The sequence below is a fragment of the Chamaea fasciata genome, unplaced genomic scaffold, assembly GCF_029207755.1.
Source record: "Chamaea fasciata isolate MVZ Bird 193981 ecotype frontalis unplaced genomic scaffold, bChaFas1.0.hap1 SCAF_1, whole genome shotgun sequence".
Lineage (NCBI taxonomy): Eukaryota > Metazoa > Chordata > Aves > Passeriformes > Sylviidae > Chamaea > Chamaea fasciata.
The window spans coordinates 49,478,213-49,492,005 of record NW_027094086.1 but is presented as its reverse complement, the minus strand read 5'-3'; the positions used below and the strand labels follow the sequence as shown (position 1 = coordinate 49,492,005).

Below are 13,793 nucleotides of genomic sequence, written 5' to 3'. Positions count from 1 at the left end.
TCTTGCTTGTTTACAATTATATCAATATATCGATGCCACAAAAGTGGTCACTTTGGGGTGAGTTTGAGATACGCTGTGTTACTGTTAGGAGGACTTTGGAGGCTCAAAAGAGAAATAACTGATTCATTATATAGACAGTAAAGCAGTATCAGTAGGAAGAACTGTTGTAATGCAGTACAGTTTTGTTTAGAGGTATTAAGAAAAATCCTAAACCTTTTCAATAAATAATAAAAATAGAAATGCAAATAGAAAAAAAACCATAGTAGATTTTTTTTCCAGAAATAATATCCCAAAATAGATTTTTTTAAAAACAATTTAGGCTCTTTCATGTGTTCAGTGTTGTGGGTTTTGCTTGTTGGCAGTGGTTCTTTGTTCTCCTAAATATCCTTAACTTCAGAGGCTGCAGTTGCTTGGATGTTTTTGAAATGAGCTTGTTGCAGACTTTTGGGTGGGAGGCAGGAGACGGTTGAATGAGGAAGGGTTTCACTTAGGTTTCTATCAGAACATTTTCACAGTTTTCCCTCCTCTTTCTGTTAAAGCTCAGATGTTCTGAGAAATCTTTGAACTTTTATTTCTTATCGGCAGTCATTGTTCAAATTGTGTTCTTAGTCCGAAAGACTTGCAGTCATTCAGAATTCATTCATTTGCTTAAGTATTTTTAATGAATTCAGCAGAATTTTCAATAAGTGATTCTGTGTCCTTTATCCTGTTTGGCTATAGCATAATCTTCTCAATGTGTGTACCTCTTTTCTCCCATTACATACTTTGATAATTTCTCTAAGATGACTCAGTTGTTTTTGAAATACAGGGCTGTAAAGGAAGAGTTACATGCGGTATATTCTGCATACCGTTTCCTGACTTGTAAGAGTTTTTATTTTTGCATCCTTATGTACAATTATCTCCATTTTTGATACAGGATCAGTTGTATTAAATACGCAGTCCTCTGGAGAATGAATTTTTCTTTTTAGCTTATCTTGAGTTGTTAAGCATCACTTAAATCTAGGCTTTGAGGTTTAAAAATTACATGCTTCAAAATTTCCTTTGAAGTATTTAATTAGTCATAGATTCAAGTTGATAAAGCATTAGGAATAGGTTTTATAACTCTGGATACTTTTAGTAATATAAGGATTGCCTCCAATTTCTGTTGATGCTTGAAAACATTTGTGTAAAGCTTGTTACAATAGAGTAATCAATAAATGACATTGCAGATCTATTTAAATGTTTTTTTAAAAATTCATTTCAGAAAACCTATTGTGCTTTAAATTTACTTACTTTTTTTTTTTAATCTTTCTTTCTCTCCCTCAGTCTCAGACTATGAACTACGTGGGGCAACTTGCAGGACAAGTCCTGGTTACTGTGAAGGAGCTGTACAAAGGCATTAATCAGGCAACCCTTTCGGGATGCATTGATGTCATTGTGGTCCGGCAGCAGGATGGGACATACCAGTGTTCTCCCTTCCATGTCCGATTTGGGAAGCTCGGTGTATTGCGCTCTAAGGAAAAAGTGGTAAGTTCAGAAAGTGGGTCAAAACAGAGTTTTGAGTACAAGTGCATTCCTTTTTTCCCCCCCTCTTCCTTCCTTTATTTCCCAGCTCCCCACATTCCCAGTTAGCAGGCCTGTTTAGTCCAGAAAAGTTGCTCATAAATGCTGTACAAGGTGGTAGTTTTGAAATGCAAAACAGAACTTCTTGTGGTAATCTAAGGACTCTGCAAAAATACTGTGAAAGAAAAACTGTGACAGAGCTGGTCCTATCCAAAAAGACAAATACCAATATATAGACTTCACAGTTTTAAAATGTTTACATGGGGTTATGTATTTACTTACCCAAGTGTGCTGGGAAAGAAATGCTTGATGCTATTTAACTGATCCCTGAGGTAAGCAACACTTTTTGGAATGTCTGAAGGACAAACAGAGCATATGTTAAGTGTTGGTGACCTATTATAAATATTGCTCTTTGTTAGCTGTGTTCAAGGATGATTTGCAGTAGAAAATGTAGTTACTAACATCCACAAGCAAGTGAAAACTGAGACTGAAGCTTCATTCCTGTGTGGGCGTGTTGGAAAGAGAACCTGTTACAATTTCCAGTCTACCCAATCTGAGATGGTGGTGCTACCCAAGCAGATTGTCCTTCCATCCCCTTCCCATAGGCTTTGTTAGTCATGCCAAGAGAGTGAGTTGAATTGGGTTGGCTGGAAAATGGAGCTGTTGTGGGGGGATTTTACTGTCAGTAAGGAATATTGTGTATGGCATGTGGGTGTGCTACTGCAAGACAAATTGATTTAAACAGGACATAAACTCTCAGGATTATATTCTGCTTTTTTAAGGAGTAAATGGTTACTGCAGGAAGCTACTCCTAACTTTATATTTTGGTTGTGAAAAGACAATAAAGTGAAACTGAAAGAGCAGTTAGGTCAGGGCACTGTATTTGTTAAAGGTCAATAGTTAGAGTTACATGCATTAAAGTTGTATGTTTGTCATTGTAACACAGGCAAGTTGCAGGTTTTGGTTTATTTTTTGTTTGATTTCCCACTTGTTAGTGTTTATTTTAACGAGTGTGCTGATGACAAAGAATTTATTTACCTTAAAATTTTGTAACAGATTACATTACAGTTTTTAACAGGGTACAAGAGAGTATAGCTGTATTTTTTCTGACATCTAGGCAAGCAAGATATGCTTACAACAGGAGCGGTCTGAAATTTGAGTTTGTTAAATGTCTTTATACACTTCTGAGTAGCTGAACCAAATATGAGAGGTTTTCAGCTTCTGGGTACCTCTAAAAAGCTGTTAAATAGTAGAAACATCTACTCTTGGTACCTGTTGTACAAGACTGCCAGTGTAATTCTCAGCTTTTGCTTGTATAGATGACAGCTGCTCCTTGTTTCCTCCATCCTGGGAGTTACTGTTCACACAGTTCTCTCAACAGTCAGTTGAGTGTTTGTTGCTGCATTGTGGATGCATTTTTCTTTGGCATGTTATGAGGCTAAGATCAATTTGTAGTCCCAAGATGGTGTGGGAACATAAAGTATGCGTATCTGTGCTTCAAGTTCAGGTATATACTGAGATCTCCAGAAACCAGTGTGAGGTACAGGTACAAAAGAAATGTTTGTATGTCTTAACCACCTTAAAGAAAAGGTGAGGTTTTTTAAACTCATGTTGCTGAATTGGAAATACAAGAAAATATTTTTAAAATAAGCAGTAGTGAAATATATATGATTTTCAGATCAAAACCAGTCTGTTGTTGTGGGGAAGAAGAAAAGTGGTTATCTTAAGGATTTGGGTATAGTCCCCATGCATGTTTGGTTATTTACCTAATTTATCATCTCCTATGACTAGGTTTTCTTGGCTAAAACATACCTTTTTAGCACAATAAAAACATTATTCTCTGACAAAAATGCTACAGTTGCAGTAGGGTTGTGGTCTCATGTGTTACCCCCATAAACTCATGAGCAGGAAAATCTGAGACACCAACTTGAGTTGCAGAAATAATTGTGCCAAGTCTCTTACCAGTTTCAGACAAAGCCTGCCTCCAGGAGGCTTCCAGGTGGAACTTCTAGTGTTCAGGATTCAGATTCATACCAGGCCCCAATTCAGACTGAGATTTAAACATCTGAACAGTCTCAGCCATTCTTCCATAAAATAAAGACTATGTCAATAATTGTGTGAACAAGATTCAGTCTTAATATGAAGTTTATTTTTTTTCTTATTTTTCTTGTGGGTGTTAGGCTCTCTGCCAGAAGCATGATGTATTTTGCCGGTGAACAAACTAAAGACTTTTATGACAAACTTGTGTCAGAAAGAGAGGAGAAGGGGACACCATTATACGGTGGAATGAAGTTTACTCTCAGAGCTAAGTGAACTGTGGGATCAGCACTTTTCCCATGATGTATTGTTTACAATAAATTGTCTCTTTCCACAGATTGATATAGAAATTAATGGCGATGCTGTTGATCTTCATATGAAATTGGGTGACAATGGAGAAGCTTTCTTTGTGCAAGAAACCGAGGAGGAAAATGTAAGCACTTTTTGTGCTTCTTGATGGCTACAATGTAGTAATAACACAGTAATGGGTTAAAAGTGGTTCGTACAGTGTTGTCAATATCCTCACTTCCCGTGAAAGCTAGATTTTCTGTAACTGAATCTTAACGTCTCTTTCATATGCTGCCAAGATGCTTGATGCTTTGTACAGTTTTGCTGCCAGTAATAATAAAGTAACTAATTATTTCCATTAATTAGAGCATAATTTGGAAGATGTGCTGAAGTATTTTTGTTTTAGTTAATTCATTCTTGTTGACTGCAGTTATACTAATTGCAGTGTCTTACAATAATTTTTGCTTTAAGTTATTACAGCTTGTGCCTTTACTAACAAAGGTAGTCTATTTATTGGCCATATTTTCAATTTACCTTACAATTTTTAGCCCAGTTTTTCACAATTTTGTTTATGAAACTTTCACCAGGTTTTGACTTGAGAATTTATTTCCCAAGAATCTTCTGCAACTGGAAGCTAATGATCCTCTGAAAAACAGGAATAATGGTTCACTTTTATTCTGATTTCCTAAGGATATGGGAGCTTTGTAATCACAGTATCGGTCAGTCCTGACCATTGCTTTTGATTGCTTTTGAGTCTGTTGGCATTTTTCAGCAAGTGTGAAGGAAAGAAGTTGTAAATACAAGGGTCCAAAAGGTTTAATGAAAAATAGTCAGAAGAGAGAGGAAAAAAATTTGTGTCAGAGATAATGGTGAAGTGTTAATTTCCTCTAGTTACTACAAATCATTCTTTCAGTGAAATGAGACTGGTCTGGTTTTTAGTTTAGGGTGCTACTTGTTTACTGTGAGGGATCAGAGGAAGCTCTCATATTGAAAGGAGTTAAATACAATTTAAAATGGAAGGAGGAAATAAGCATTAAGACTCCAGATGATAACTTGGTATAACTTAAGTGAAAGGAAGGGTGGGTTCTGTGTCAGCATACACCATGATTAAAATAAAATCTGAAAGCAGGTTTTTTAAGAACTAGGCTGTGTCAGACACTGATGGAGACTGCTCAGTCTCATGAGTTTTGGAAAGCAAGGGTGATAACCACTGCCTTTGTCCCCAGTGCGGTGTTTTAAAGGAGCTGTTACACTTGCATAGTACATTTTGATTTATAACAAGAGTGCCTTATCTGTGTATAATGTGTTCTTGAAAGCTGGTAATTCATGCTGAAAATATAAATCAAGTTTGCTACAAAGCAAAACTGAGTTATTTTTACTGCTTTTAAGCATTTTTTTTCCCTGCAACTGATTAACATCTTTGTTTGCCTCTTGAAGTTATGCTTAAGGGATAAATCATAAACCTTTCACCGATTTTTTTTTTTCTTCTGTTTGTGGGGGATTCAGAAAGGTGCTTTAAGGGCTTGGTCTTGCCATTTTTCACGTTCAGAAGTAATACCACTCACCTCAATCCATGTAAATCAGGACAATTTTCCAGCCTTTTTCTTTTAGCTTTTCCTGAGTGCTTTTTGTTGTTGTTGTTTTTGTTGTTGTTGTTGTTATTTTTGATTGTTTTTCACTAATTGTAGAATATTAACTTTAGTGTAGATGTTAGCATTTAATTTCAAGGTTTTTCACAGTGCAAGATATGTGTTATCAATGTTGTATAAGGCTGTATTTTGTTCTCCTTTCTCTACTTCACTCTACTTTACAGCCAGTGGAACAAAATCTGTTCTGTAACTCTTAATTCAATGAACATTTGAATTTAGTGTTAAATAGCAGCTAAGGCTTTGAGCACATCAAAAATAGTATCAGTGCTCTGGCTATGTCTGATCTGTGTTCCTGACTAACATTCTGCACAAGAGTCCTGTAAAATAACAGACATCTTGAATTACTTCTATACCCTACCACAAAGTTGAGTTCCTTAACTTTCTCTCTTCACTGTACAAATTCCATTCTCTTCTGATTTTGTTCCACCTTGTCTTCCTCCCTTCACAGTGTGTTTCTTTCAGACTAGGTGTCAGTATCTTTTCAGTTTCTTGTTACAATGTAAATAAGCCTCAGGCTAAATAGCTAAAACTTTTCCTTCAAAGGCCGGTGGGTTGTAATTAGTTTAGGGTTGGTTGTCTGTATGTTGGTTTTAAGGTGAGTAAATGATAATTGACTTTTTCTTTTTGAAAGATACTTTACCTAAATAATGTCTGATATGTATGACATGACTGAAGGCACCTTCACCAGTTTTGTGGGTAACACTGAACTGAGAGGAGAGGTAGGCAGGTCAGAAAAAGAGCCACCACAAGAGAGCCAGCTTGGTAGGCTGGGGGAGTCTGGACCAGCAAGATTCACACCAAGGTTTAACCAAGATGCATGTGCAGTCTCACATAAGGGTTGGAAGTGCAGCTGGGATCTGACTGGATGAAACTGCATCACCTAGCCAGCAGCGTGCCCTGGCTGCAGTGAAGGCAAATGTGCCCCAGCTAGCATCAGCAATAGCACAGCCAGCAGGTGAAGGGATGTGGGGTTGTCCTGCTCAGCCTGGTGTATGTTAGATCAAATCTGGAACACAGTTCTAGCCTTCCCAGTTCAGGAGAGACATGGAAAATTGGAGACAGCCTGGTGGAGGGCTGGAGAAATTGAAATGGAAAAAAGAGTTGCTGGAACTTGTTCTGTTGAGCCTAGAGAGGATTCTGGGGAATCTGACCACAGTCTTGCAGTACCTACAGGGTAGCTACAGACCAGACAGAGACACTCTCTTCACAAGGCTGTTTAGTCATAAGATGGGGCAAAGGGCATGGGGAAAATATCAGCTAGATATAAGGAAAATCCTTCTGTACAAAAGCAGTATAACACAGGAATAGGTTGGCTAGAGAAGTGATAGACTCTCTCATGGAAAAACGCAACCTTTGGCTTGACCAGACCCTGGATAACCTGACCCGAGGCCCTGCTTTTGACAGAAGATTGGTCCAGATGGTATCCAGATGTTCCTTTCAACCTATACCTTCCAACAAATCTGTTTCAAAATAAACAGCAGTGGATTTAATTAGCCCTTTTTTATTAACACATTTAAAAAGCATGGAACTGGCATGCTCAGGGCAGATAACTTCAAAAACATTCCACTGACTGGTATTTGCTTTGCTGGCAAAATCAGTTGTTTGTGTCTGAAAACTGTAAGAATACTAACATGCATTTTTCTGAACTTCTTGTAATCACTCCTGGTGAACTTGGTTCCTTTCTAGATATCAGCTTCATACCATTGGCCATCTTCATGGCTTTGTGTCTAAATATAGGTACAAGGATTAATCTGTAGCTGACAACTACCCTGTGTGCACAAAACAAAGTAGAAAAAAATAACTTTTTCTTTTTTAAATTTTTTCCCCCTAGGAAAAAGTTCCTGCTTATTTGGCAACATCTCCAATACCCACTGAAGATCAGTTTTTTAAAGACACTGACAATCATTTGAAATCAGGTGAAAATGAGAGGACATGTGCAAACTCAGAAATTCCACACTCTGGAGAAACAGAGACTGTATTCACCCCAGGTTCTGTGAAAAAGAAAAAAAGAAGAAGGAAGAAATACAAACAAGATAGCAGGAAAGAAGATCAGATCTCTTCTGCTGGGACTGAAGAGATTTTTGAAATGGAAATAAGCTCAGATGATGAGAAAAGTGTACAGCCCCTAAGGTAAGCTCTTAGATAGCTGCTATTTTTGCTGTTATCACTGAACATTTAAAAGGTGACTTGTTCATTTCCTTCATGCAAGTATTGCACAAGTTTTGGTAGGCTCTGCCTAGGCCTTTCCTCAAGCAAACAAACAAAACTCCAAACAGGTATCTTCCGAGTCTTCACTGATTCACCTTAAAGTTGGGCCATTTTTTAATGAACATGAATGCAGCTAAGCCCATTCTGGTGAAGAAGTGGTGTTTTGGTCTGATGTGTGGTTAAGAAAGTTTCAGTGTACTTTCTCTGATGAGGCAGAGTGTTCTTCTGGTGTGTTTGGTAGCTTGATAGACTGCAGTTTTGGTAGTTTGATAGACTGCAGTGTGGAATGCCTGTAGCACACCACATGTGAATTTGGCTTCTCTGTAACCTGAAGTTTACTTTAGCTACTGAAAATTATGTAAATGGATGTCCCTTCATGTTAGTAAATAGAATTCTTTATACGTGTGTGAAGAAGAGGGGGAGGGGGAAAAAAGGAGGGAAAAAAAAATCAATCCCGTATTTTGAAGTGGATAAACTCTTTAATGAAGTGGAGCTTGTGCTAAAGTGGTAGCACATACTAATAAGCTGAAGTGGTCTATAGGGTAACAGGAAAGATTCAGGTTAAAGATGAAAGCTATCAGGCACATATATATGCTTCAAATCCAGGAAAAGCCTACTCATCAGGACTTGGTTTTCAAAGAAAGCTAGGTGTTTCACTGGACAGCCTTGTTGTTAAATGTAATACTGGGTGAATAAATTCAAGGTCAGGTCTGGGAACTGCAAAAATGTTTTGGTGTAAGAGAATAAAATGTAACTGAAAAAACTCTTTCAGTATGGGTCTTCAAAGGAGTCTCAAATTTAATAAGTACCAGACAAAATGATTAGTGCAACAGAAAAACACGAGTCAGTTATCATGCCTATGACCAGTAAAACATTACAAACAAAATCTGGATTTTGAAGTGGTTTTTAGAGTGTCTGTGGCTTTCTTAGTTAATTTGCCTTATTTTATTAGTATCATATTTATGTCAATGAATTGTCATTTAGATATTTCCTGCTCTGTTTAAGTCTAGGCATTTCTTTTGGTTTTAAATTTTTATTTTATTTTTTTTTTCAGTTCAAGAAAAGGAACACCTTTGCTCAGTCTTTAACATACAGTTATTAAGACAAAAATAAACTTGTCATAGTAAAACCAAAAATAAAAATAATTGTTAAGTACAGGAAGAGAGAAAATATAACCCAATAATTGTTTATTCTTTATATAACTTGTCATTACAAATGTATGAAGTATTTAGGAATGTCGTGTTAATAGTGGCTGCTTTCATCCAGTGTTTAGGATTCAAATTGCTATTATAGCAATTATCTTACTTTGACTAGAGGTGAATAAAAAGTGGTGTGTTTGATCAGAATGTTGAATGTTTAGTCATAACTGAACAGACCATGGTGTTTTCATCAAGTTTACTCTGGTTTTATTTTTGTACCCTTTAGAATGAAAATTTGGCAAGGCTTTTTATTTCTAAACTTTTTTTTTTTTTAACGTGTATAAGCAGAAACAGCAGTAGAAATACATTATCAGACAGGATGTTATAAAGTGAAAAGAAGATGATTTTGTAAAAGAATGGTGTTTTCTTGTGAACTGCAAGTAAATGCAAGACTGAAACAAAAAAACATTGTGATGGTGAAGGCCCAAATACATTTGGTTTGTGGCTCTGTGTCAGTCAAGTTTATATACCCTCATTTCAGTGGGCTACCAGGGCAGGAAATAAAATGCCTTGCAATAGGCATGCCCTTGTTTTCTTCCCGGCTAAAGATACGGTTGTGAAAAAGTGTTCATAAGTTTTCTTTTCAAACCTTGTGGGGGATGTAAGGTGGAATCAGTACATTCGTTTGAGATTGTGGTGTTTTGGTTGGTTGGTTTTGGGTTTGTGTTTTTTTTTTTTAGTTATAAATGTGTGGCTCTGAAAAGGAAGAAGAAAGATAAGAAATTAGAAACTTAACTGTTCTCAGGCATAGCTTCAGATTTCAAAGTGAAACTAGGAACAGAAAAGGGAGGCTGATGTTATAACAGGAAGGTCAAAAATTCAGTCATAGGTCCCAGTATGTAATGTCTTATCTCTTTGGTTTTTTATAAAGCAGAAAACAAGATGTTTCCTGTTTCTTGGAAAAAATCTATTACCAAGTGTTTATCAGCTTTTTAAAAAATATGTGCATTGTCTTTTCCAGCTATGATTTAGATATGTTAGTAATGCTAGACTTACACAAAATAATATGAGAAAGACTGAAATTACAGTATGTACAACTCCGAAATAGAGGGCGTTATTTCTCCAGTGCTAAGGGTGTTAAAGGGTTAAAGTGATTACCTGTCTCTGAAATCTTACATATTTATTTAGACTATATATAAAGTGGACAACAATGAGAAGAAGTTGCAGTACTGTTTATAAACATTGCAAAATAAATAGCTTAGAGTTGATAGTGCAACTTGAAGTTACAAGTTGATGCATACTGATTTTCCCCTTGTATTTTCAATAGTCTTCGACTGCATTTGGATTTTTAACTTTTGGGTTTGTCCACTTATCAGTTAAATTTGTTTTTTTGCATCCTTTGTATGAACCCTTTTTGTTGCTAATCTCCAGTGAATAAAATCTGTTCAGTACCACTCGTGTGTCATCTTGCCTCCCTCCCCACTGAAGTAAAGATATTGAGGACCTCTTTAATTTTTTTTTTTGTGTTTACTTAGTTGTTCAATCATACTTTTTTCCTCCTTTGGAGATACCTAGTACTGCCAACAGCAATAGGATTGAAACATATTTCTGTCACACTTAGTTTATGAATACAAAGGGTATACAGTCTCTGCAGTTCTCATCTTAAGTCAGGCAGCATCATCAGGTTTCATAAGAATACTACTGCAGAATAAGAAGTGGAGCTGCAAAGACATTTTTGGGGTTCAGCATTTACCATAACCTAGGCTGTCTTCCAAATGAAAGACTTGTGCAAATGAGGTAGATCACTGTAACTGCTTAGTGTCTAATTGAGTCGGCATGCAAATTCTAAATATTTACACACTTGATAATAGCAAAAATACTTTCTTTCCTCCATCTGTAAGAGAAATGAGCATTAGCATTCCAAAACAAATCCGGTGCAACTGTGCACTGAAATAAAAAATAGTTTTTTTCTTTCATAATAATAATTTAAAATAATTTCTGTTGCATTTTGCACTCAAATTCCAGGCGTGTCTTCTTGTATTCTTATCTGCTGTACACTCATGATGCCCTTGATCTAACCTCAAACAAGTTAGTTGTATCCTAAGAATAGATATTTATTCAGTTTAATTCAGAAGTCTGTTGAAAGATCTGAAGGACTTTCTGGTGGTAATATTTCAAGGGGACTTCTGTGTAAAATAGGGTGTATGCCTGTTCAGTGGGTCTTACTGTTGGTTGGGTTTGGGTCTTTGATGTAGATATTGAGTAGACTTCCCAGTGCAAAACAAACCTCGCTGTTTGGAAAAGTGCATTATTTTATCTCCTTGTTGTAATGTTGATGTTAATCTGTAAGCTCTTGGGTAAATTGTGATGCTAATACCTAACCCTGGTGTCTTACTGTTTTAATTTGTCAAATGTACATTGTCAAAACTAATCTTACTAGTTCAACTTTTCCAGTGATTATAAAATTCATATAGTAAGGTTTACTGTGTAAAAATTTATGTTCATCTTTGTGTTTTGTTATTATCTGCCTGTGTAGAGTAAAATCACTAACCATTACTTATGTGGAGTAGTATCATTTATGCTATTGTGATTTCTTCAGTATTAACTTCCAGGAGTAGTAGATTTTTAAATTTATGATATTTTCAACTATTAATAATAGTTTTTAAATACTTTTTAAGTTACTCAAAGGTGTCTTGCAAACAAGAAATCCTTTAAGCTGTACACTCCTTGCTTTTGCTCTTAGATTTTTTTTAATAACATCAGTGTAATTTTTTTTACTGAATTAGTAACACAGATTTCTTATAGCTGACTTAATGTCTTATGTGTCTCCACAGAGGATCCTCAAATTCATCACCAAAGGCTGAAGAACAAAAAGAATCTTTGATTTATCATTCGAAGGACCATTACCCCTTATCTGATGGAGACTGGTCCCCTCTGGAGAAGTAAGTCACTTTGTAATGTCATCATTTGTATAATGATGAGTAATTATAAAACAAAAATTACTATGCCTTTTTATTCATTTTCCCCCTGCTCTGTAAAACTATCACGCTTGCCCAACTTCTGTGATACCGAATGCAACACTTGATTCTAATTTGAAATGTTGGGAACTTTACAAAATGTATTATTTCACTGTTAAAGAGAAGAAATACAGTTAATAAGATTACCTCAAGGTGAGAAGAGTGTGGAAAACTAGTATGTTCCCTATGATTCACCCTAGCATAAGCAATACTTGATCTGCCAGAATGTAAAAGTGATGAGTATGTTAAAGATACATTTTACTGTGTGAAGTAATCCAAATTGCTCAAGGTAAAGCTAGATCCTAAAGTTCAGTCATATTCTACTTCAGAACAGGGGATTTGCTGGAGTTCTGGTATCTTTCTTTGTCCAGACATACTGAAATCATCATCAGTTGACTGTGGATTCTTAAAAATGGCATCATACAGTTTGCCAGTCAATTTTCAGTGACCAGGGCACTTCCGTATGTACGTTCAAGTACATTCTTCATTTTCTGATGGTCATGCTATTCCTCTTGCATTCAGTTTGTAGATTTTTCAAGGTTCACACTTTGGATTTCACCACTCTAACCTCAATCTCTATATGCATAAGAAAGCATTTTGTGCATATGTGTAGTATTTGAGGTAAATTTTGTACTTTCCCTGAACCATGGACATATAGGAGAGGGCATACATATCTCACACAGCATGCTAAGTAGTATCTTGATTCATCTGAACTCTTTGGCAAGTGTCTAGTTCTACTGCTTTTCACTTTAATGGAGGAATCTGCCTCATACCAGATACATTCACAAGGTCAGTAAGGATTACTGGTCAGCCTTCCATGATGGCCATTGTTGCTTGTTACCTGCTCAGTGCACAGGTACCTCTTCTTCTTCATCAATCAGTGGTGCAGAATGGAAGAGTTCAACCTACAGCCAATATTTTTTGAGGTGTGTATGATCTTTCTGCTTCAGGTGTTTGCAGAGCTGTGGCCTCAGTGGAGTCAGAATGTACGACACTGTGCTTGGTGCCTGCTAATTTCTCCAGCACATAGCTTGTAAATGAACAGAAGCCGTTGGACAGGAAATCCCATTATCATTCCTTTTTATGTTTTGGGCTGACAACCACATCCTCAATTACACTTAATGAGATGTAGTCTTCAAATGTTCCCCAAAGATTTGTGGTTTGTTTCTGAAATGCAGTCACAGTGTTTGACCCTAAGGGCTGACACATTGCTGTATGGATTATATCACCTAGATGGCTGTAGCATGGAGGCTGATGTTCATTTTCAGTTTATAAAACTCTGAGCTAACACAGACTAGCAGGTTGTATCTGGGAGAGGTAATTCATGCATCTCGTTCCATTTATGTATTATGGGGCCAGTCCACTGTAATAACTTGTTTGTGCTTTGTGTGAGGTATCTAGGCTTTTCACATTTCTAGGGGTTTTTGTTGTTGTTGTTTATTTGGTTTTTTTGTTTTTGTTTTTTTAACAAAATGCTACCCAGTCCAGACTGCAGTTCAGAGAAATTGGCAATTTTCCTTTTTGTCTTTGGAGAGGACACTGGGTCAGGGATTTTCTGACGCATACCATCGAGGAGAAGAGAAATTTTGCTTTAAATTGCTTCTCCTAAGCCATCAAAGGGATTTTATCACATACCTGTTGTACAGGGGAAGAGAAAGGGGAGGTTTTAATAATCTCCTTTTTGGAGATCTGAAAGTGCTAACTAACTTATAATTCAGTTGGTTGTCTTGCTCTTCAGAACCCTTGCAGGGAGCTCAAGGAGGAAAATAGCACAAGTCATTTCCATGAGGACACTTCTGTTTGTCCTACTCAGTATAATAAGGTGGAAAGCATAACCATTAACTATTTGATACCTGATGCTATCAGTATTCGTCCTGTTTTAACAGGCAACGTTGGTACAACTAGGTCACTAT

At 36.5% G+C, this 13,793-nt stretch overlaps 1 protein-coding gene across 2 annotated transcripts in view; it reads left to right on the top strand.

The window, feature by feature from the left end:
* Positions 1-13,793, top strand: part of LPIN2 (lipin 2) — a 41,256-nt gene that overhangs the window by 12,618 nt on the left and 14,845 nt on the right. For both annotated transcript variants that reach the window (XM_066182897.1, XM_066182887.1), the window contains exons 2-5: positions 1,306-1,506; positions 3,917-4,012; positions 7,348-7,646; positions 11,698-11,805. In XM_066182897.1, the coding sequence (XP_066038994.1) occupies positions 1,315-1,506; positions 3,917-4,012; positions 7,348-7,646; positions 11,698-11,805 (695 nt within the window). In that variant the 5' untranslated portion in view covers positions 1,306-1,314. The remainder of the gene's footprint in view (positions 1-1,305; positions 1,507-3,916; positions 4,013-7,347; positions 7,647-11,697; positions 11,806-13,793) is intronic.